Source organism: Phalacrocorax carbo, chromosome 3 (assembly GCF_963921805.1).
Source record: "Phalacrocorax carbo chromosome 3, bPhaCar2.1, whole genome shotgun sequence".
NCBI lineage: Eukaryota > Metazoa > Chordata > Aves > Suliformes > Phalacrocoracidae > Phalacrocorax > Phalacrocorax carbo.
In genome coordinates this window covers 50,456,676-50,482,366 of record NC_087515.1, presented here as the reverse complement: position 1 = coordinate 50,482,366, position 25,691 = coordinate 50,456,676, and the positions used below count along the sequence as shown (strand labels likewise).

General features: G+C 38.3%; 1 protein-coding gene across 12 annotated transcripts in view; it reads right to left on the bottom strand.

Annotated features, from left to right (window-relative positions):
- CCDC88A (coiled-coil domain containing 88A) overlaps nt 1–15,376 on the bottom strand; it is an 82,624-nt gene extending 67,248 nt beyond the window's left edge. For 3 of the 12 annotated variants that reach the window (XR_010372133.1, XM_064446877.1, XM_064446884.1), the window contains exons 1-3: nt 15,261–15,374; nt 14,278–14,655; nt 14,057–14,157 (exon numbers count right to left, since the gene is read on the bottom strand). Coding sequence is in view for 11 of the 12 variants with exons in the window: in XM_064446877.1 (XP_064302947.1) it covers nt 14,057–14,157; nt 14,278–14,340 (164 nt within the window). In the remaining variant the exon portion in view is untranslated. Of the gene's footprint in view, nt 1–14,056; nt 14,158–14,277; nt 14,656–15,235 lie in introns of all 12 variants that reach the window. The other 9 variants (XM_064446885.1, XM_064446887.1, XM_064446882.1 and 6 more) reach the window with 8 other exon arrangements.
- Nucleotides 15,377–25,691: the final 10,315 nt, after the last annotated feature.

The window sequence follows — 25,691 nt, the reverse complement described above, 5'->3', positions numbered from 1 at the left end:
CAGGAGTTGTAGGGTATCATTATACTCATACCTGGACTTTGCTCCTGAATACCAGCATTTCTCCTCATAGTACAAAAAAAACCCCCTTGCATCTCAAAAAATGCATTAACAGATACTAATGGAATCTGAGCACTTGCAGAACACTTTAGCAGATGCTCACCAACAGAGTACTACAGCAAATCATTCTTATGTTTCATCTTCTCCATCTTAATCCTTAGAAATCCAACAGCATATGGATCAACTCTACCAAATTGTGCATTAACAAAGATAATGAGAAATTCTGTGGTGTTAGCTTTGTGCCAAAGTTAATGTTGATGCATATCAAAGATTTTTTTAATCTTTCAACTACTGTTGAAAGTAAAATAACATTCCTTTATTTCCACCAATTCACCCAATGTATATCTCCCCCCGCATATTAATATAAATAATGTTGTGCATATATCTTCATCTACCAAGACCAACTCAGTGGCTGACACAAATTCCTTACATTTTATGGAAATTCCAGGCTTCTTTTTTGATAAAAGTTAGATAGCGTTGGGTCAAAATAATTCATTCCTGTATCTTAAAACAGAAAGCATTTGACTTTTGGGGGGGGTGGGGGGGGCATGAATTGCAGTCAGTGGTTTACTGAGATTGTGAATTTTGATAGGAAAACTTGGGCCACAGATGTGCTCTGGAAGTGTATCTTTAACACTTGAAAAAACAGACCAGTTATATAATTCTCTGCTAATGCAGACTATCAATTAAAATCAGAATGTCAGGCTCAGGACAACCTGGTGTACAGAATAAACTTACTATAATAATCTTAAGTTTTCCCAAAAGATTATGGCAACAGGCCCAACCCAAAACTCAAAGCTCCCTTAACATTTTTCAGCAGAACTTTAGATTACGGTAACAAGAAGTTTAACCCCTTGCTCTTGAGGATCAATAAAATTAAGTTACTACTAAGTATCAGTACTAACACTACTAATCTCTAAAAATCATTTTAATGTAATTAAACACGTAGTCTTAATAACTCACTATAGCTAGTAGGAAATTTTATTTCTTTGACGTCACTTTTTTGTGAAGATTGTCATATTGGTTCATTACTCTTTAAACAAGGAAGATACTTTGCCTTTGACACTCTTAATCAATACCTGTTAACAGTGACTAGCATGACCTTCACTTCGAAAAAATTTGTTTCTAAGTTCTCCCAGAGTGAAAACCTGCTCTCAGTCCTTTCCAGTGCAAACAGGACTTCACCTCTATACTACAGTAATTTAAATCTTTCTAACCACATTGTGTCATTAAATGATTATACTTTATAAACACAGAATAATAGGCTACCTACTAAAATGACCCAAATGTTGAAACATAAACATTTAAAATAGAGGCCACCTGGTAGAAGAATCCTTCAGTGTTTGTATTTACCAGCGCTCCCTAACCTGCAGTCACTCATTTCTAGCTTTCGGAGTATGTTTGAACTGTCAGTTGTAACTTGCAAGGTGTACTGAACAGCAAAGAACATGCCTGACAGACCACTTCTTGCACCATGCACTGGCACCAAGAGAAATGCGATTAGGTCCTTCAGCAGGAGATTCATTATTTTAAAAAAATAAACTCACCTTCACTCCCAACACTGACCACCAGGCCTCATTCTCTCAAAGCCTCCAACTTTAAAGCTCAGTAGCCTCCTTAATCCACAAAACATCATTTTAAATAATCTTCACTTAGCCAATATAGTCCCTCTTCTTAAATATTGATGTCTTAACTCCTTCTTCTCAAATAACATAACATGATGTTTGCTACACAGTTTCCATTATAAGTTGTATTGTATTTTGTCAGACTGGTCCAAGCCAGGAATAAAAATACTATTTTTTTTACCAAGCATTTGAAATAACTAATGAGAAAAACAAATTAAATATAATATCTAAGTATTTTTCATACAGAAAGATAAAATTCTAAACCTAAATCACCAAAATCTGTATTGCTTTCAAAAGCATGCATGTTTTAGTTGCAAAAAAAAAGTAAATTGATTTATTTACTACAGATTTTAATAAATTACTTGTATTCATCTGTTGAATTGTTTAATCTTTATGACCAAGAAAAATTGTTTTTTATAATTACATTTTTAGTAACACTGAACGCTTCTGCTCGCTAGAATACATTTGGTCCGATACCACTGATAAACTAGTACATGCTGTTGGGAATACAAAAAGATGCAAATGAAATAATTTTGAGAAAATAATCGGTTCTGCAATAGACCTGTGTAAAAGATAGCTTTAAAAAAGTCTTTTTAAAAACGTAAGATTCTAGTGGCTACTGTGCTAGTCACACTAGAAACATTTTTAAGGCAATACATGCTCCGAACTCTGAATTGCTCCTTTTATTAGGTGGAGATACTGAACTGCTTCAGCGGCAAATAGCCTAGTAAAATAGGGCAAATCTGTCTAGAAGTCAATAGGAAGCAGAGCAGTAAAAGATACCCTTAAGCAATTTAACATTTAAGAGCAACCTACTTATGACAAGATACATTAATTTCAATAGCAATAAAACCAGACAAAAGCATCTACCCCAATAATACATTAGTTTGAAACTACTGATTACTGAAAGAACTTCAGTGATTTTGAAATACTACCAGTGTCATGAATTACAGATTGAGGCTTCATATAATCAGGGATTATGTGTCTTTAATTTTTCATTGACCAAAATGTATCAGAAATGGGAATGCGATAGCTTAATGGCTTCATGCTTAAATCTATGCAGACTGCAAAGCAGTTGTGTCCTCTCTTGCCATCTGTTCCTTGATGGTACTTAATGATTAAGTCTAGTATTATAATGCACACTAATGTTAAATATATTGTTGTTTGAATGTATTTGTTAAGTACAGTGAATTGCTGAAACAAGCACTTTGGAAAAAATACTACTCAAGTGTACGTCTCAAAGGGTAATAAATATTGACCGTTACTCTGTGTTTTAGCTTACAGTAGCACAGCATTCACTTTTACACATAAGTGTTGCTTTATTAACAAAGTTATAAGTTTTGCAAAGTCACTTTAATTGGAATATTGAGACTCACTCTTGCTCTCCACCAAATATTTAAATAATTACTGATACCAGAATTTTTTTATAGATTCCAAATAACAAAGCAGCATTTCCATTATTTACTATTAGCAAGAAAATAAAAAACAGGTACAGAATGTATTTTACAAAGAAATTTAATACAGCAGGGTCCCTTTACTGTGAAAGTTAAAATAAAACCAGGGCCTTCACTGGAGAATAACTGATAATCTCTGATTTGCTTTTAAACATTTGAGGCAACACCAGACAAAGCAGTACACTGAGGCAATGAAGCTACCGGAAGCACGTCTGCATATGGGACAAAAGGAGCACCAGCCTTCACCAGTGTACTGTTGAATCAGTTTTAAAATCATCAGTGACAGTCAAAGGGTTGGCCTGCAGGAGTCACAGTATCAAAAAAAAATGGGTATTCTTTGAGAAGGAAAGAAGATTCTGAAGTACAACATTGTCAGTATCTGAACCTTGTGATCATGCACGTTCCAGAAATGTTGGTAAAAGATGGCACACTTCAGACGCCTCCTGCATCTATCAGTATGATCAATTTTTGCTGCCAAAAAGTATTTCCATGCTAAATCTATCAAAAAAAGATACAGAAAAAAAAATCTTAACTCCTTTTCTATACCTCTGGCACATATTCATCCCCATTTCTGCATTGATAGAAATGGATGACTTCCCTAAAGAATAATTCATGAGACAGACTGTCCACTGTTGAAGCGTGCAGAGAACTAACTCGGCACATTCTTATCTGAAAAACAGATGGCCATAAAATCCTTCAACCTCTTGAAGAGCACCACGCAAAACATGCAAGCCCTAAGGCTGCAATGTATTGATGATATCGAACGATGTGATGGCCCAGTGATATTACACAATGCACACATGACTATTACAGCTGGAGAGCCGCAGTCTGACTTGCTGAAGACACAAGGAATGTACACTCTGGAGTTCCTCAAGCGTTCACTTTCAATTCCTGCTTAGGCATTTTATCTTTGTGTGCTTACGTAGGAGCCAGTAAAAGGATGCTCTAATCCTAACCTGCAATAAGCAAACAAATAGCGTGATTTATACTAACTGCTCTTCCTTGCCTTTTTAGCAGGCACTTACAACAATCTCCCTCTTACTTGTAAAACCTTTGAGGCAATACTGTCTGAGCAGCAATCAACGTACACTTAAAATGTTCAGGTAGTTCTGCAGACATCTGCTCAAACATCTAAAGATGATATTACAAATGTTGAGATAGCCTTCACCACAAAGCAAGGTGCGTATTAATATCCCAATTTAAGGACACTTTCCAAACTCTGCACTTGGCAAAGATTGACTTTATGTGCCAAAATTTCAACAGTTCTATCGAAGTTTTTTTGCTTCATGCTAACATGAGCTTTAGAAGCAGGTCTAACGTCATAAGCCTTTTGGACCTTGCACAAAACCCCGTTTTACTGGGATTATGTCCAACATCACAAGCTATTAGGAGGCTGAAGCCCTGTGCCTATTTAAAAAAAAAACAAACACATAACCAAGTGGCCTCCAACAAATCGACTGGCTGGTGGGGATCACAGGGAACACTGCCAACAATATATGAGTAGATACCGAGCATACGCAGCCTTTCTACTCCCTGCCTTAGTTCTACAGCATCTTACCAGGCTGAACTACTCACAGGGTAGCTGCGCAGTGCCTAAGCTCTCTTGTTGGCACACACAGCAGAGGAACTGCCTAATTACTCATGGTTGAAGCGTGCTAGAATAGCTGTATCTGAAGCAGTGCCACAAGCCTTTGTGCCAGGTAACCCTGCTCTCCCTTCTCCACCAATATGAACCTGCTGCACCTCACAACCTCAGGGCCGCTCTGCTCAACTACACTACCGGGTGGTCCCACTGTAAGTGGTATTATTTGCATGAAGAGCATCCCCTCACATCTGTATGCTCGCAGGTTTACACGTAAGCGTGCATACAGCCAGACAAAAATCATAGTATGTTCAAGAAGTCTGGTGACTGATCTTTAATTTCTCCCTTCCAGGGTTTTAATAAACCAGAGACCAGAACAACCCAGATTTCTTTTGTCCTTTCTCTTTTCCTTAATAGTAATAAGGAAGATGCATGCAGATAAGCAAAATGTAGGACAAAAAAAGAGAGGAAATAAAACAGTTACCCTGTCATTTACTAAGCATACACTTCTATCCCTGAATTAACACCTCCTAAAAGTCCATAACTCCCAAGCTTACAGAGCGACAGCTGTCTTTATCATCACACAGTAGGAAACAACTCTACTACTGTTTTTTGAACTTGACTGTCAGATGTACTCTTTTCCTATCACACAAAAAGGTACTATGTTAAAAAAAAAAGCTTTCTGCCAAAGACTGAAAATACCCAGGAGTTACCTGGGTGAGCTCCTCACAACAATCTGTGAGAACAGGGAGCATCCTCTGCTCCACAGCTAGCAAAATGTAAGCTGACTTCCACCAAATCAAAAAGTTTCACTGATGGAAAGGAAAATCTATAGGATTCAGACCATCACAGAACTCTTAATATTGTCACGCAAAATAGACTCTCCTGCTTCTGAGTATTAAATAATTGAGAATACCTAGAAGAAACAAGTTGACAAACAAAACTTATTTTGAGCAAACATGAGAACCAGAAAGTCTGACAAACATACTTTACTACTTCAACACATCTAAACATCTTACAAGAGTCTTCTTGGTTTGGGTTTGTTGGTTGTTTGGTTTTTTTTTTGAGGTTGTGTTTGATTTAGGGTTGTCTTTGGTTTTTAATTGCAAAAGGCCTAAGCAAATATTGTTTTAAAAGGTAGAATTAGACTACTGTAGTACTTGCACTATACTACTTTCCAAATTAAAATAAAACAAAAAGGCAGCAAGAGGATGCAAGAGCATACAGCTTACAACGGACACACAATAATGTTTCTGGGGTATGTCCATATTCTAAGTACTGAGAATAATGAATACTGAAGTTTTGCTTTCTACTTTTAGCACCGTGTGTTATTTTCCCTCTCAGGGTCAAGATTTTTTACTTTCCAAACAAGTTCAACTTTTAAGATCTATTCGGTCCAATAATTAACAGCCTAACTGAAAAATATTCGATGTGGTGATTAACACCTCCCTGTAACTGACCAGGGTCAGAAAGTTGTGATCACAGATAGGAAGCTGCAACAGTACAGAGAATGAGACAAATGCAAACACAAGGCTCCTGGACGTAAAGGGATTGCCAAAGAAAACAAGCTACATTTCTTGTAAAAATTTTATCCCCGTGAGCAACTTCACTGCTTCAGCACACTAACTGAAATGTGCTGCAAATTCGGCACACACGTCGATGCATGTACTATCCCCTACTGATTTAAATAGAGCAGTACATGAAGGACCTTGCCCCTGTTAACTACACAAAGCTACAAGATAAGCATATATAAAGGCCTGTAAAGAAGTGCATTCTTTTCATCTTCAAACATTAATATTAATATCCTTGCTAAGATGCAAACCAGCACTTTGTACCTATGACATTTGTTGACATCCTATCATACATCAGCTTGCATCTGTATTATTTTTGTCTGCTGTACACAATAAATACACAGCAAGTATATTCCCAAGCTACCAGGAAATTACACCAGACATTTTTTGCTCAAGGGTTTATTTAAAAAAAACCAAAGATACCATACAAACAAAACCCAGAGCAAGTGTCTCCCTACAGCTTAAAATAAGATAAAATTTTGTAATAAACCTAAGTGGACTCTATCTCCTATCACTATAGAGAAGGAAGCAAATTTTCAAGTGCATCTAAATGTGCACCACAGATTCAAAGATTCACTCCACAGTTGGGAATATAATACAAGCCACTTACAAGTTCATCCTTTACTATTTCCCAATCCAAAAATACAACTTAAGGTAATTTTTGCTTTTTCCTCAGAGTAGGCCCATGGGAAAGCACACCAACCGAGTCTGGGTCAAGCAGTAGTAGCCTTGCTTTGATTCATTGCCTTAACATCAATTAGTCCAATGAAACAAAGGGGCGCATTTTGTAAATACTGCTTGATAACAACTGTTTAAGAGGCCATGCCTCTTTGGAGCATCTTAAGGCATAAATACAGGATTCTCTAAAGCAAAGCAAACAAACAAATGGAGACTCCCACACAATTATTATCAAATAATCTCTGACCACTGAGGTTATGTGCTCTAACAAAGCAGCATTTTGAAAACACATCTTGATCTCTAAATAATTGCTACATAGGGAAAAGTGGTGCAGTATGAAAGATGAGGAAGGCAACAAATTGGTATTTCGTTTAGAAAAATAGGAGGAGGAACCAAAAATAAGAGGAACATACAAAAGAACACAAAGCTAGAAAGTCCCTTCTTTAAAGAACAAATGAGGAAAAAACTAGAAGTAAGCTTCTCAAATTTAGCACAGGATTATGATGTCCTTGATTTAGCAACTAATTTGTCAGTTAACTAAACTAGTTTTTGAAAAAAAGATTAGAGCACAGCAATACCTTGCAAAGATTTGTGGTTTAGAGATCCCCAAACTAGCCATGAAAACTGAAGAAACACAGCATTGCAAGTGAAAGATGCAAGCTGATGAGCCCAGCTAAGATATTTTTAGCTAGCCTAAAACTTTGGAATTGATTGCTGCTATACTACCAAGAAATATGGCAACACTGTAGGGTGACTCAAGGCAACTCAGCCACTTGGACAAACCAACCTTTCTGGTACAAAAATTAGAGGAAAACGAGTTGTGTATTGCCTTTCCTTAAAACACAGGGAGCCAGGACCGTGGCAGCACAGAAGCAGAGGCAGGTGAAGAGCAAAGTCAGCCCTGCAAACAGAAATATTACAGCCAGCCATAACTGGAACTGGAAAGCTCACACAGCCTCAGTGTTAGGTGCTGCTAAGGGCAAACGACACTTAGGTGATCCACTCAGCCATCACCCCTGAAGCGCACAGCACAGCCACTAGCACAAAACCGGGAGATGTCTTCCTCTGGGTCAAAGTTCAACTCGTGGCATTCCCCACGTGGTCCTGTGGCTTCAGCCAAAGCTGACTGCCTCGTGTAAGGGGAGCTGTATTCAGCAGCACTGCAGTGCTCTGTGGCTCTGGCTCCTCCATCACCTCGCTCAGGCATCTCTGCCCTGTAGTCTTCAATGCAGTACTATACATGAGTCTTGACATATACTTAACTGAGCTAAATTACAGAAGGAAACTGTTTGACAGTACACTCTTACCCACCTGACAATGAAACACCTAAAATATAAGCCTGGAAAGCTAGTACTAAGTTTAATTAATTACTTTTATAGCGAGCTTTGAAACAGCATGTAAATTGTGAGTGAAATGCAAAATACTCTGAAAATAAAACTGGAAAGCCATAGTGAATATATGTTGCCTCCTTGCCAGAACATTTTCAATGCTGAAATGGGTTAATTTGATTTTAGATCTTTCAACTAAGATTGCTATTTATGGAACAGGTAGAGAACTCAAATGATAAAAACGTTTCTTAATAAGATACAGAGGTTAACTGATCTTTTACTCCCTGGACCCAGCTACTAGCCTAGACTAAGGACAGGATAAGTAGTACACTACCAAAAGAACACAGAGTCAAAGATAGATACTAAAGATCACACGTGAAGAGGAGAACGAAGAAGTAGATGTATACATGTAGAGGAAGATTAAACTATTTACTTCTTAATCTTGAAAATACTGCAAGAAACAAGAGTGAACCTCAGAACAGTTTACTGCACGGAAATAAACCAGAGTAAACAGCATGAAGGAAAGTGGATGTCAACTGCGGAAAAGGGTACAAAAGCATAAAACATGTAGTGAAACAGAAATATAAGCAAAGATCAAACACTAAGCATTCCATGTTCAACACACATTTTCTTCCCTTTAGCTACCAAAGCACCTCAGAAGTGCAGGTATCAGCCTAAGTCTGCCTCATTTGCCCAGTTCAGAGCTCACTGCAGGCAGATATTCAAGTCTAAAATTAATCATAATTATGCTATAAGAACTACCTTTTCCTTTTTTGTAATCAAAAGGTTTTAATTCCAACGATCTTGGCCACAGTGCACATTCTACTGGACTATTTATTCAAGAATTTGTTTATTTTGAAAAAACTAAGTGTTATCAATTAATCTTTCCTGAAGAAAAATCTGGGCCCTACTGCTGCAGAACCACTTGTAAGAGCAACAGCTTTCACCAACCACCAGAGTGACACCTACCCTACACCTGTGTAAGCCTGACAGAGCACGTCTGAAAAGCTCCATTCGCTTCAAGATCCATTCGCTTCAAGAAAGGGAGAAAGGCGCAGACTTCACAGTGTTTGACTTTTTTTCTAGAATACATGCTCATATTTTACTGCCAAACTCACCAATTTAATTTTCCACAAAACTTTTTTCCATTTCCCCACCCAGCCAGAACCTGGCTGAAGCTGCCTCTTGCTATTTGGTCTTCTTTGCAAGAAAGAGTTAATTGGATGGGAGCGCATGTTCCTGCACTCTTTTACAGAGCCAGGCAGCTGGCTCAAGCACTAGAGACGGAGTCCAGTTTTCAGGGAAAGATATAGGCAAGCCAGAAGTATGGGCTGGCAAGCTCAACTGTTTGGAAAAAAGCATACAACTAAAGACTAAGAGCTCAGAAATGGACTCAATGAAGCAGTCGTCACATTCTAGGCACATACCACCAGACTGGTGGAAGGAAACGCTTAGCCAGTCTACCTGGAAAATTCTATGGGGGTGAAAAGCCTGCATGTGGATCCAGTTAGTAAAAAACAGTGGGAGAACAGCAAAAGGGAGAAAAACAGAAGCACAATAAGGAACTTCATTCTTTGAAGCAGTTTTCAGCATGTCTGCATGCAACAACTGATATGGATAGTATCGATTAACATATTCAATTAAGAAAAGTTATGAATAAAACACCGTGATGAAAGCAGACGGTTCTCCAAACCGTGGATTAAGTTAACTCAGTTTCAGAGTCTGGTTCTATACACTACTGATTCTGCATCCAATATTTGCCCAATAGTTCCTTTAAAACAGATCCATTTCCACAAATACAAAGCATAGTAAAATAAAACCCTTAAAACTAAATACAGTTTCAAGTCTTTGTTACTTGACCAAATATTAATGGTGGTGCTAAATATAATGCAAGTCCCAATCCTGTAATTACTTGGAGCTGTCTATTTTTATTCAAAGGAACTAGTAAGACATGTCAATTTAGGAACCACATTTCATACTAAAAGACCTTCAGCATCTCTTGCACAACCCTACTGGAATTCAATTAACGGACACCCAAGAACAAGACCTATCAGAAATTAAAATAAAAACCACTCAGAAAATCAGTGTTTCTGTAAGAACATCTTGATCTTTTTGGATCAGAAGAGTATATAAACAGCACAATACTAAGATTAAAAAAAGAGGTATTAGTCAAGTTCTGGAAAAATATCTCTAGGACAACTAAGTATTATTTTACTGTAATGGCACCTAGATGTGCAAGAGGTGACTGATCCATTGAATTATACCATTCTATTTATTTTAGTAGTATACGCAACATATTTCAAGTATATGAGTACTTCATAACGTTAGTATTATGATATAGAGGTAAAGTAAAGATATGAAGTATTCTTGGTATGTTCCTCCACCTCCCTGCCACGGCAGAACACCACTGCAGTGATCTCTCGCATTCTGATTTATTTCCAAGAAGCATGACCCCTTTTTGTATCAAAGAACACAAAGATAAAGGCTCAGATTTAGAAAGACAGATGGGTTTCTAAGTGACTGATCCCAGCAGACGGCAGGTAACCAAATACTTTTGAAGAACTGGACCCAAATTTAAACAGGAAATGAGAGACATTCAAGTTAGGAGCTAATATTGTAACACTGGAACTCTCCTAAATTAAAAAAAAAATAATTTTTTAAAAAATAATAAAATTGGCCTGTAGCATCTCCAGCAGGGGAAGAGCTCTTCAGATGTAACTGGACCCTGCATGGAATCTGTGTAATTTTCACATCTACTAAAACAGCCAAAAAGGCAAAAGCAAAAGCCATACAAGGAATGTTATGAATTATTCTCTTTCATGTAGGAGGTACTAATAAACCCAATGCTGATAAATCCCAACCATGGTACCATTATCCTGCAACTATTCCAATGCTGACATCTCTTTCGCCTGTCTGAATCATTCCAATTGCTGAAAACAAATATGGGCTAGACAAGCTCAAGGAGAAACAAATGCCACACTGACAAACTCTCACTTGTAGCTGATGGCAGGCAGGATTAACTCTATTTTAACTGAACAAAACCCCTTCTCTAAGTAACAAAGCCACTTTTTTTGACTGTGTAACTGTTTACAAACCATGCCTAATCCAATATTGATACTTTTATGGTCACAGCATTTGTTTTTTCAACATTTGGCAAATATAAATTAAGTATTAAATAATATATGAAGCAGCACCTCTAACAGCCTCCACTTGTTCATACTTTTAACACCCTTTGAAGCATCTCATGCTGCAATGACTTTCCAACCACAGGAAACGACCTACAACACCCCCACATCACAAAGTCCTTAGCTGACACCAAAGTACTGACAGCCTTAGATAACTCAAAACTAGTGTAAATAGTAAGCACAACATAACAGAACTCAAGGAAAAAAAAAAATCATCTTCTAGTGGTGCTTTCTGCATATTTCTACAAACAGCACTCCTGGTGACTCCTGCAAGAACACCATTTCTCTACAGCTTCTAAGAGTGCCACAGCTCCTAACCACAGATCTCTACTTCTCACATGAAGTCAGTCATTGAGAACGTTAAAAGAAATAAAACATTCCAAAGAAAAATATTTTGCTTTTGAAGTCACATGACAATTTTTTCTGCCACATTTCCTCAACATATGGTAATTAAGACTGAAGGGGGAAAAAAGAGAAATACTAATAAAATGGAAATACTGAAAATAAGTAATATTGATGATTAGTTGGGGCTGCATCTTTTAAATATTTTTGCAAATGAAGATACATGTTTAATAGGTGGATATGTAAAGCGAACAGGACTAAAAGTTAACACAGTTGCCACAGTGACTTCACCAGAGATAGATTCTGTCTGCAAAACATGAAACATTTTTTCTTCTTTCAATCCTGGCAAAAAACCCAAAACAAATAAAACCCCTCCAAAATAAGAATACAGTTCTGTAAACTTCAATTTCAATTCTAAGCAGTAATCAATCATAACACATTTCAGTCCCCAAAAAATGTATTTTAAATAAAATACAGCCTCCAGTGTAAAATAAATTTGTAAGATTAATTTTATCTGTACAGCAGTCCTTTTACACATACCTCTATTTTAAAGCAGTTTTTAATTGTTCTGGCTACCGCATGAGTTTAAGTTTACATCTCCCATGTGTGGTTTTTTATACATACATACACAACTCCTCTAAAGTAAACCACAGTAATCACGGTATGGAATCAAAGATGCACATACAAAGTCAAAGCCAAATTCCACACACGGTGCCTTAAGTGTAAGAATGCTCCCTCTCTGCAGCTTTCCATTTCACATATATGTACTCCCACATCACTATCAGATACGATTTTATATAGTTAGCATTCCAGAAACTTGCTGAGAAAGTTTAATTTCAACATTATATTCTTCAAAATCACCTTGTTCCAGTTCCAACACTAAATCTGCCTTCCAGCTGTCAAACATTTTTACCAAATAGAAGCTCCACATATTAAATACATGGTCATAACTGACTAGCTACTTAATTTATACCTAGTCCAAGAAAAAAATTGTAAAATACAGTATGCTTCGGTGGACATGTCACTTAAAATTCTTATTAAAATATGCCAGAAATATGCTCAAGATTTTTTTCAGTAAATTCAATTCCACTAAGTTTTCTGTGTTTCTCAGTATTACAGAAATAAATACTTGGAATTCACAGAAGTTGGTGACAAACAGTAGTTTCAAAAGGACGCAAATTCAACCTTAAACTCAGTAACATGTAGACCTTTTAACACAGATTAGTTATACAAGCTGAATACCAACACTAAAAACTTTTAAAGTACTAAATATGAGTAAAAACTAGAAACAGAGTAAAAGGATGCCCATCACTGAGCAGTGTTCCTGAGGAACAGCTGTCATCACAAGCTGCTCACGTGCTGATGTATCTGTCCAGCCACCCATAAGCCTACATTTTTTCATACCTATACAAACAAAAGATTTATTTCTCTGTAAAGCTTAAAATATCAGTGGGGAAAAAAGAAAAGGTACGGAGAAATTTTTCCCACTGGTAACATTTTTATGATTGTATCGCTAGACACTCGGCAAAAGTGTTACTCTAGCATTACAGTAGTGGGCAACCTTCCAGTCAAAACTATGATTAACAAAAAGTTGCTATTTAGAATTTTTTCTAACAATCAGAGTTTTCAATAAACAATTTATAAAAAGTTTCTTCAGCGGTTCATAGCCAGAAAACATTCTATACTCAATTAAAATTTCAGCTTTGCTGCATAGCTGCTATGGGCTTTAATCTGGAATTGTAAAAAATAAAGCAGAAGGAGTTAAAGGATGGTCCATTCGCTCAGTAAACAACATTATGTGACTTGTGTATGATCCTTAAGTTGTAGGTCATGTGATCTAAGATACGTATGAAAAGCTTTTTCTTGTATGGGCAAATTTATTCAAAATATTGTTTATGAGCGTGACTTGAAATAGAATGAACCTTTACGCTTCTCAGTGGAAATCTGAGAAGCTATTTACAGTCATCCAATTTTCCAGTAAGTTCTGTATCTCATGATTCAGCCTGTATTACACTATACATCCTGCAAATACATCACACTGAAACTAAACTGCAGAGTATCTGCTACACTCTGAAGTCTCTTAACTGACCACGTGACTCCTTCAAGTATAAAAGAAAGAAATCTACCAGGGTCAATATGGAGGGGAAAAAGAGCCTTCATAAAAGAGCAAAACATGCAAGAGAAATAAAACAACAGAAAAAAATAAGCCCAAGGCACAACGTGCACACACTTACATTTGCAGCATGACTTCGTTCAGAAACACGCCATCCACTAGCGCCACATATTCTTCCAGATTGGTCCCATTTCCTCCAGCTAACGGTCCAAATGTCTTAACCTAAAACATAATCATCACCACCGTGACACTAACTCCACCTCATTCTCTGCCGCAAGGCATTTATCTTCGAACAATAAGCAAATAAATTAATAACGTGTGAGGAAAAAGATGAATGCTTACCCAGGTGACAAGAGGGCTAGACATGAACTGCTCCAAAAGGGGTGTGAATATTTCGTTCTCCATTTTACGAAAAAATGGTTAACATCAATATAGCTCCTCCGATGCAAAAAGACGAGAAGTCCTTCACTGCAGTAACTCTCTGAGATGCTCCGAGGATTTAGCTGGAGTAAGTGAACCCCATTTTTACCAAGCAATGCCACAGCAACAAAAGTCAGTGCGCTGGCAATTGGGATTTATCTTCCTCTTTCAATAAAAATATGCATTTGAAAGTCCATCTATGCGTATTTCAGCCTTTCCATTGATGTCTGTCCCTTCCTACATACCTACATAGAAGGAAGGAAGGAAAGCAAAGAGGGAGGCTGCCTAGCTACTGCGATTCTGCATCAGACAAAAAAAAAAAAAAAAAAAGAAAAATCTGCTTCAGCAGCGGCAGCTCCTCAGAAAGGAAGGAGAAATTCCAGTAAAACTCTGCAAGCTCATCCTGCTCCTTTCCCACCCCTTCAAAGAAAAAAAGAAAACCAAAACCCAAAGGAGGGGAGGCGAAGGAGCGGGGCAGAGACCCCCCACCCCCCTCACAGCTAAGCCCCCTAGGCTGCTTCTGCAGACAAGAGAACCCCTCTGCACCCCCACAACGGCGCAGGCAGCCCACAGAGGGGGTACCAGCCCCCAGCAGGGATGGGAGGCTATTTTAGATCAGTTCCCTTTTCTAACCCCTTCCCTTTTCCACTGAACTACCACGCAGCACAGGGACAGGACCGGCACACGCCGCCGCCTCACCCCACAACCTCGCCCTTCCCCCGCGCTGGCCGTGCCGTGCCGTCCCCTCCCCTCAGCCCCCTCCACCCCCCCAGCTCCCGACGCCCTAAAACCCGGGTCCAGCTGTTCGTCTGCCGCTCTGCCACCACCCCTCCGCCGCACCAGCTCCCCTTCCCACCCTCTTCTCCCAAATAACGGCCACCTCTCCTCAGCCAGCCCGGCCGTACCGCATCACTCCCTCCCTCCGTTCCCTCCCGCGCCGACGGGCGGTTCCAGCGTATGGATCCCTCCGCCCCGGTCTGTGTGCGGAAGCCGGTTATCCCTCCGCCAGCCCAGGTCCCTTCCTCCCCGCCGCCCTCAGCCTCCGCTCGGGGATGGCGGCGCAGTGAGAAAGGGGCGGGGCCGGGAGAAAACCGCTGCAGGGCTGAGGTGGGGGCGGCTGAGGCGGGAGGGGGCGGCCTCTGCCCCGCAGCAGCAGGAGGAAGAGGAGGAGGAGCGGCGGGGTGCGGGAGGGAGATGCTCTTCGATTCCCCTTCGGGAAAAGAAGGTGCCCGCGAGGGAAAAAACTTCTTATGGGGAGGGAAAAAAGGGCGGGGGGGCGGGGGGGGGGGGGGAGCGGAAGGGGTGTCGCTAACGCCCTTGAAGAGAAAAATGGGGGATTGATGGCACTATGCGCACCCCAACCACACGCTCCCGCCTTTCGGGGGAGGAGGAAGGAGGAGAGGTTTCCTCCTAAGGAGGTGAAATCTAGACACACCCACGTTAACACAAAATCCAGCTTTCTGGAGAGATTTAGCGGGGAAGGGGGGGCGGGGGGAGCGACCTGGTTACAGAAAAGCAAATGATGACAAGCAATTTGCTTGTCTAAGCTATTGTCCCTAAGCTATCTTTTGCCACTTGTGTTTCAAGTCTCAAATACTGCATTAACATACGGGACCGCATCTGCTTAATAGATTACGTAGTATATAGACAAAGCATTTTACAAAATCTCAAACTAAATCCAGCTTCTCTTCCATGTAGTATAAATTAAATTGCAGCAGCATTTTTCAAATACCTTTCATTTTACATAGTAAAAACAACCACTACAAAACAGTATAGGAAAAGTGACTGAAATTAAGTCCTTTTAAAAAAGATCCCAGTAACAGCTAAACAGATCAGGTTTTGAACCCAGATACTGGATATAATATTTGTCCTAATGGTCCAAGATTAGAAAAAAATTCCAATCACGACCTTTTCCCTTTATGTGAAACCAAAGAGAATGTCTAAGAGATTAGAAAAATAAATTATGGACCTTGAAACATTAGTATGTAATTTGTATTCCAGGGATTTTTTTTTTAAATAAAGTTGCATAGTTAAATGGCTTTGGTTTGATTCTCACAGTTATGTGTTTTCATCAAAAATCAGGTCTTTCCCTCCCAAACTACATCTTTAGAGTGAACTCATAGTCCTGTGAAACAAAAGAAAAGGGAAAAATCTGCAGTCTTGGATCTGAATAAGAGTCTGGTGATCCACGGGTGAAATAACTGCCAATAAACCACTAGCCCTTAAAGACAACTACAAAAGCATTTTTGTAAAAGCCTCACTAACCAACAACTAAACTCCCTGTATCCGGCAACACTACATAATATGCACCTGTGCATGCAATACTATGGAACTTCCCTGGCTCATCAGTTCGTTTCTTGTGGGCTCTAATTAGGCAGTAATGACTGGCATAAAGGAATTTCTAGGAATTAGAGACTGGCTAGTAGAAGTTGATAGCCCATGTAGTAGTTACATGTTAATAACACCAGCTGGCTCATGAGTTCCTGAAGAATATTTTATACTGATATTTCAGACCATTGAGATAAAGATTTTGATTAAACAGTTTTAGATGGTTTAACTTCATCCATACCATTCAGTTTGTATCCATTTTCAGCATTGCTGTTGGTCACTGTTCCTGCAGAAAGACTGTTATATATTAGCAAAATACTGTATAATGTCTGAAATATATTGTAAGCTGGTTTATGTCAGATGATTTACAATTTCCTATTAGAACTGGAGATTAGTATAAGAAAAAACTAAAATTTCAGAAAGCATATCCAGAAGCAGTCATATGAGTTTTATTTTTGGGCTGGTTTTTTGTTGTTTTTTTTTTTAAGACTAAGAGCCCTCAAAGCCTGTGAAGACACTCTACAGTCTCTGTAGCTTATATTTTGTCAAACCAAGTTTGAGGTGATTTACCTAATTTTTAGGAATACACAGACTGCAATCAGAACAGGACAGAAACTGCCTACCTTTGGTTGCTGAGCCCTTGTTCAACAGACATCCCTTGAAATGAATTAAAAGGTAGAAAGAAATGTTTGGTTTTTGAGTTAGTTTTCTGATCCCACAACAAATATGGAAGGCTTCCACTGTTAGCATAGCTGTCAGGAGTCTTCCAGCGTGCTGATGTAGGACGTACTTAGAAGTCACACAGCTCTACTTCAAGTGTCAAAGCAAAAATCACTAGAACCTGTAGCTTGTAATGTATTTGGCTGTGTTATTTTACCACTTTTTACCCAGGAAGACTCCTAAAAGCAAGTTTATGCCTGCACTTGAAGTAGTAAATCCAGGAACCTTGTTACTACAATTCAGTACCAGCTGAGGAAGTTGGCAACTTAAGTGACCCAGAAATAGAGAAGGCTGGTAGCAGGTGATTGCTTATGTCTCAAAGTGTGAGCTGAACTGAAATCCTCCTCCCTCCATTCCTTTGCCTCCAAGTGGAGCATCTGGATTCTCAGGTGTCTAGTGAGGTATATGCTTAGATCAGTTTCCTCAATTAGCAAACCAGTGGGCCACCTGTGATGGCAAGACCCCATCTTTGCTCCTCCTGTCATAATCCCAGCACTGTACACCTCCTAAAGATCACACTCCTAGCTTTTTAATTTTGTTAATGTATATGCAGCTCTCCTAAATGGTATGATTCAATTTGAAATTATATCTCTCTCTTCTTGGAAAGTAAAACACTATTTTGTCTATAATAGAACGGATAAGATAGTTTGAATGATCCTTTGAAACAATAAAATGCAGAAACATGATTATTAAAGTTAAGTTTTAGTAGTTTCAACTACTCTAGAAATGCATATTCAGGAATATTTTGGAACTAAAAAATTATAATTTTTATAATTTGAAAAAAGTCAGGGAACAGTCTTGTTCTTTCACATCTCCATTCTCTAAAATGGACCTATCAGTATTTAATACAGTGCATGGCCTACTGAAAGTACTGATTTAGAGATTAACCTTTTTATATGAAATGTAGTGTTTGTTCTACAGGTAAAGCAGCCCCATCTCATTTCTATTGCATCTCCTTCAGTACCACAAAGATTCTGCACAGAAGACATGGAAATTATAAACAATCTGTGCCAAGGCCCCAGATCTCCAAATGACAAAATTACTTCCTGATCTCACTTTAACTTGTTTTTCCTCATAGCATAATTTCCTATGCCTGTTGTTGCAAAGTAACAGTTGAAAAGGAATGACTAGAACACAAAGTGATGCATTAAGTCTGCAGACAGCAGGAGAACATATCTGCTTACAGTCCCCTTTACCTTGTCAGACGATTTCTGGTCAGCCCTGCCCACAGTGAGCCGAGGGAGGGGACTCTTTTGGGAGGAGAGTATAAGCAATCTACCCATCTTTAGCTGATGCAAGAGACAGTGGTTTTCTCTTCCTCTCCTACGTAAGCAAAGAGGTGGCGGAGAAGTTCTTGCTGCTGGTTTTGCCAGCTGATCTGCACTGCTGGGTTGCTAGGCCTTTGCCTGGCCTGATAAAAATTCAGAAGAGGACAAAACAGGGACCAAGTGTGGATGCTTAGGATCCACAGCAGGGATACAGAAGTGCCGTCAAACTAGAATGTTCTGAAAATGGGCTGGCCTGACAGGACAATGGCTAGTGAAAACTGCAAGCTGACAAGGACAGTCACCTTCCTTGTCCTCTGTTTGCTCTCAGAGAAACATGTTTCCCTATCAAACCAAGGCTATAGGAATAGATAGGGCAATAAAGCGAAGAGTAAGGGCACTGAGGGCTGGAGTCTTTTTAAGTACAGCTAGGAATTCCCAAAGGTCCCACAAGTACAGTAGACTAAAAGTTACTTCTTGTTCCACAGGAGCTGAAAGCAGGGGGAAAACCTCTTAACGTGAATAATGAAGTGGAAATTCCACAACAATTCTTGAAGATATCTTCCCTGCTACGGCATCTGCTCTAATGTGACCAAAATTCCCCATCAACTTTAAGGGAACTGTGAGCAAGAACTGTAAGTCACCTCAGAATGAGAGTATTTTGAGTGAAAAATTAAGAACAAAACAGTAGAGGCTTGGGGAAAGTGGCTGTTGTCCACTTAAGGTTTTTTTTACCAAGCCCAGACATTTTACAGTTTATGTCCAATTATACCAATTAGGAGGAAATAAGTGACAGCAGACAAGGAATATCCTGTATAGATATCTGTGATCCAGAACACTTTCCTGCATCAGCATCAATGCAAATGCATGAGAATTTCCTGTCAGACAGAATGCTAATTGCAAGAATGGCTATTTACTATTTCTAGCCATGCCTAGCTAACATATCCACATCAACCTGATTCCTTTTTAGCTGTGTAGATATTGAATCCATCATTTTCAATTGAATTACAATTGAAAGTACAATCCAGCAGATTCACACAAATCTAGCTGTGACTTCCAATAGTAATTTTTGTTATTGAAAATAAACAACTTTATTGTAGGTTCTAACTTTAAGCACTTAACTATGTTTTTTTTTTAAATACATCCTGAACTCAAGAGAAGACAATGCAGTATATTGACATATATGTGTTACATAAATTATGACATCACATATATTGACTGCATACATCGCAATAGTAGAGCCAGATTCTAACTCCCACTATATCACTGAATTACGCATTAGACAAGTCTTAATTTATTTGAAGAACTACATTGGTACTTAAACTGAAAGAGCTGGTGAAAGTATTATATTTAATGCTGCTGTTCATCTGAAGAGGGAGGTGCTTACAGCTTTTTGTTCCTTTTCAATCAGTTTGACTGGCAGGAAGGGCGTTACTCTGGCAAGTCAGCTGATGTGGTCAAAAATAAACAGCAAAGTGTCTATCTGGGGTTTTAAATTTAATAGCCATTCCTAAACATTTCCATAGTCTTAGACTTCTAAGGGAACATCAGACAAATACTGCCTCACAAAAAAATTAATTTGAAATTAGTATTAAATTAATTCAGATCTTTTCTTGCTTAGCCAGTACAATGTTTATTTGTTTCTGACTTTCACCTGCTAACTAGAAGACTGTCTAGTAATGTTGTCTATGAGCTTCCCTTTGTTATGTCCTGCATACAAATAAAATAGATGGGTTTTTTTCTCAAAAAGAAGCTTTAAACATTACGGCAAGAACAGCAGTTATCAAGGACAATAGCTTTGGTATTAACTTCTGTTTTGGCCAGTGGAGTGAGACTGAGCAAAAGCTCTTGCTGACATGCCTTCTGTCAAACAAGTTCCTGCCAGTATGAGTAGTGTTTCTTATGAATTGGGTCAGAAAGATGAATTATAGGGCACAGTGTGCATTTCCTCTGACATGCAGCAAAGCGCAGCTCTGTCTGCTAACTGGTAGCAATTACAGTGAGCTAAGTATTTGCAGATAGGTGGCTAGAAAAGCAAGACACTGTAATTGTACCTACAGCACTATGCCATCTTGGATCCCTAACATACGGAAACGTTGAGCTGATTTTCTTCTCTAGTGTTTTCTTTTAGTATAGAGCACTTTTGCCACTCAACAAAACAGAAAGAGGTTTTGTATGCCCTGTGAAACAATCGCTTACCTCTTCAAACTCCCATTGCCTCAGTTTCCTTTTATTATGAAATTAAGTTTGCCTTGCTTCACACAGCACAAACTTACTGGTAATTGCCCCCCTGTCCTTTACCACACTCTTGCTGGTGCCTCCCTACATTCATCCACATTTTTGCAGTCCTGATGTCACTTGACCCCAGTAGCTTGGGCAATGCTGGCATGAAACCCATATTTATCAGCTTAGCGGAGGTTATTAACCTCCATTTCACATAGAGTCCTGCATCACCTTTGATGTTAACATGTCTCATTAGAGAGGCATTCCTCACCAGCTGGAGATGATGTTTACGATCTTCCCAGGGTCAATAAATTATGAATTGGATGGAGTACATTTCCGTGTTTGAGATTCAGTTTGCATATATGGACTTAGTTATGCCCACAAGAAGAAAGAATACTCAACACTAGGAGTATAATTGTAGTAGAATAATTTCTGTTCAAATTTCTGTTCTTCTGCATTCCCTCCCTCAGGATTATCTATTCATTTTCATGTCTGATTTTACCCCTTATTATTTGTCACATTATTTATGTCCAAGAACAGCTTTTCTCTCTATGAAATACTAGGGAAACAACTAAAAGCTTTTAAGAAATCCCCATTTTGCCACTGGGAAAATGATTCAACAAGCTTGTAGTGCAAGAAAACACAAGTTATTATTTTAAATCATTACATTAAAAAGACCGATATTAAAACATTTGAACTAATTAATAGGAGAAAATAAGGATCAAGAAAAAATAACTAATGCTGGACAAAAAAAAAGGTAATTACACTTACCAAATAGCATTGCTGATTAAGCTTCTTGCAAGAGCATGGATCACGAGCCACCTAAAACTGGGAACAGCCTACTCATTCACACCTCTTTCAGGGGCCACTGTTAACTGTGAGACCCCTTTGTTTGTATTATGTCCAGATGGTTCAATTTACTGGGATACCAGTTTAATTGTGAATTCAGTTTAACTGGAGATGAACACAAAATTGGAATTCTTACCTGTTCCTGTTCATCTCTGGAAAATATGCTGTAACGATTTGTAAAGGCACCTCAAAACTCCAAAGCATTTTTGGGAGCAGGTTTAGTGAATCACAGTAAACACTAGGGCTGTTTTCAGTAGCATACAATTACTGGCACATTCATATCATCTTCACTTTTTATATCCACTGGATGAGGTAATTGTGTATAGTATCAATACATAGGTTATTTTCTACAGTCTATCCAAAATAATCTTGGGAAGGAACTCCATGGTTCCTCTTATGTACACAGTCACAGTGTAATAGCTACATTATACTAAATGGAAAAATGATGTTAAGTAGAAGCAATTAAAATAGTGACCACTATCACATGTTAACAAATCTGAACTTCTTAGCTATTTCCCTCTCTCTTATTCTCAGGTATTTTTACCCTGCCATTTTTTACCCAAATCTACCCCATTTAAGTATTTATTCAAGTATTTTTCTATGGCAGCTAATTTTTCTTATGCTAAAACCTACCGTGATACATTTGGTCATTTTGTTTGGGCTTTTCTGAACCACTGTCACATCAACAGCGGTTTCCTGTATATTCCTTTCCAGTGCTTAAATATCTTCTTTGGGTGGATTCTTCTTGCCAGCTTTATATACTATAAAATGCTATCTTTTTTCCTAAGGTGGTCATACAATATTGAAGTTCTTTAGGATTTTTACATACTGCTCTGTAAATAAATTTTTGAGATCATCTAAGTGAAGGGTATAGCATGGTATGCTGGTGGCTTAAAGGTCAAAGGATGGTTTGGCCGAAGAATAATTTTTCCTTGCCATTTCTTGTAATACTGAGATGTCAGATTTTTTTTTTAAATTTATTATGAAGCAATTTCACACACTAATTTCTTAATGTTTATGAATAAACAATCTGCTAAAATGATTTTCTTTTTCTGCAATAACCTGGGTAAGATTAGAATTCACATTTCTGTGTATATCGGTCTTGATTCCAGCCTGATGATTCTTGTGTGCCAGAAAGATTGTTTAAGATTATTTTTAAATATTATTAACAGGTCAAAAAATGTACAAAATATTAACTGTAAGTAGGACAATATTGTAGCCCTTTTCACAGGGCTGTTTAAAAAATGCTATAATAATCAATAGTTCAAAATTTATTCCTTACAATTCCTTTCTGCTACTATGACCTACAGGATATTTTTGATCGTAGTAGTAGTCCACCTTAACAGTCTACCTTAAAGATGAGATTATTCAGCTTGTTAAATCTGTATCTATCTCTGTAAAAGGAAAACACCTTAACAAAGAATGGTTTGTTGCTGACCTGCAGCTGGTTATGGTATTTAATCTGAAAGCCTATTTAAGTTCTAAATGGTAACATTTATTCCCTCTCTCTCAGAGGAGTATTTTACAAACAAAATTAATTAACAAACGAGGATAGCTAATTTTGTGCTATAGTTTAGGCTGACAGTCATCCAAAAGGGGTATTGGCACTAATAATAATCATTATCTCAAAGTATCAAGAGGTCTTCTGACTGATGAGATCTCTGCTGGAGCTGAAGCTTTCATCCTGGGGTGATGCATGTGGAGCACAGCAGAACAGATAGCAGCTGGCAGTAAAGCAGAAGCCATTGCAGAGGGCACGGATGCTAATAGTGGAAATAGCATACAAGTAACCTCTGACTCAAATTATCAGCATCTGAACCCCTGATACTTCACCAGAGTCATCCATAGTTCCATTAAAAGGATGACTGACATGCCTCCAACCTGTGAGGCTTTTTTTCTTTTTAACATTTCAGAGCTGATCCTTCAACATGGATATACACTCTTGCAAATGATTCAGATTGACTTGACTTCATAACTGTTCCACTCTGAGCTCAGATCTTTTGCTCCGTCTAGTTCTTTCTTTTACTGCTTCTGTCTTGATGCAGTTAAGTGGAAGCATGTAACAGTGAAGTATTAGAAGCACTGTAGTTTCCTTTATGGCAACATGGAATGTGTTTAAGAAATTAGTCAGGCATTTAGGAACTGCTAATCCTTCTTCTGAAGAATACAAGGCTTGTTTCTTGGAAGGAATTTCTCACTCAAGGGCCCAAGACATAGTTCAGTTTTACTTACTAAATGCTTTTGCAGCAAGACCGTGACAAAAAAGCAAAACTACGGTTTAAATGTAATTTTCTTTCCTTACTGCCAGTTTTTCTTGGCCTGTTTTGTGGTGGCATTGTTATGATAGATATCATATTTATATGTCTGCTCTTTGAAGAGCTAATAATTATCCCAGTGCTTAATAACAATGATAACAAAGAGAAATCCAACTGTTCAAGAGGCAGGAAAAGCAGCTTAATAGCATACATGTTTAGAAGTAAATTGTAGTTCAATTATCACAGGTTTGGGAAATGGACACCAAGCAGGAAGCTTCCTCTAAATTACTAAATAAATTCTTCCCTTAAGTAACACATTTTTCACTGTCACTATGGGTCTGCTCAATTTATGCATCCTAGTCTGTAACAGCAGGAAATCCACAAGGTCACATACAGCGACAATTGATTTCCCCCCTGCTTTTACACAAAAAAAAAATAGTAGAAGGAATAAGAAACAGGTTAGTTAAGTAAATAATAAATTTCTAAATAATAAGCCTTCATTCCTAATATGATCCTGTTTTAAGTGAAAGTCAAAATTCTGTCTGTAGACATTATATAACTAGATTTCCTTTAGACCAGAATTATAGAACTGAAGATCCTTTACCTTATGTAACACTTATTTTAGCTTATTTTAGCTGTGTCTTGAAAGTCATCCTAGGAGCTCCTTAAGCTTTTTTTGTCGAAGTACTACAAAGGAATATCAAGAGGACCTACTCTATATTGTGGTTAAACCAATAGTGCCCCCTTGAGGAGATTTTTTAACATGCAATGGAGCAAGACGGTTTCGGGATGACTGTTCAACTACTAAGTAAACTAATCATTGTACTTTGATATACAAATAAGGCCCCAGAAAGTTGCACACATTCATGATATTTCTACAGATTTTCTATTAGACTAATAAGGATGCAAAGAAGCCGTGTCACTTCCCTCTATAGTTTTGGCCCTACCTAAAAATGCAGAACTAAACAGTTGTATCCAACTGTAGCACAAATTCTGCAATTTTGTATTTAAGATGATACTTGTAAGGCCATTATAGACAAAGTTCAGACTCAACCCTCGGCCATCCCAACATTTTGAGAAAATGACATCACAGATCCTATATGCTTCCCCTCTGGCCTGCTAATGATGAGGCAGCACACATTTGACTCAGGATACATCTGTCTGCAGAGCTCAAGTGTGGCTGCAGCTCAGAGCTCTGTCCAAACCGGAAACCAATAAACCAGTTAAAATATTAGCAGCATAGCTAGAGTAGCTCTAGATTCATCTGCTGCATGTTTACGGAGAGACCCTGGTGGGCTTACGCACCCTTGACTATTCTAGCTAAATTTCTACTACTATCTGATTAGGGTCATATAAACCAACCTCAGCACATCGACACAAGCTATTATCACATTGCCAAATAACTATCTGTAGATACTGTTAGAGAAATGATCATTGAGACCAGTCATTTTTCCTCACTTTGAATGTTTGCTATGCTGTGAAATGAGACCTAAAGATGATACAAAATACATTCAAAACATTTTTTTTTTTCAAAACTAAAAAAGCACCCCAAAATGCCAGCCTCCCAAAAACGATGTTTTCTCTAAAACAGGAAGGAAAACAACAGTCTGGCAAATCTTGAACAAAAATAACAATGCTGGTTTGCAGTAAAGACCAACATAAAAGTGCTTTGCTTCAAAAGATGAGAATGGAAAAA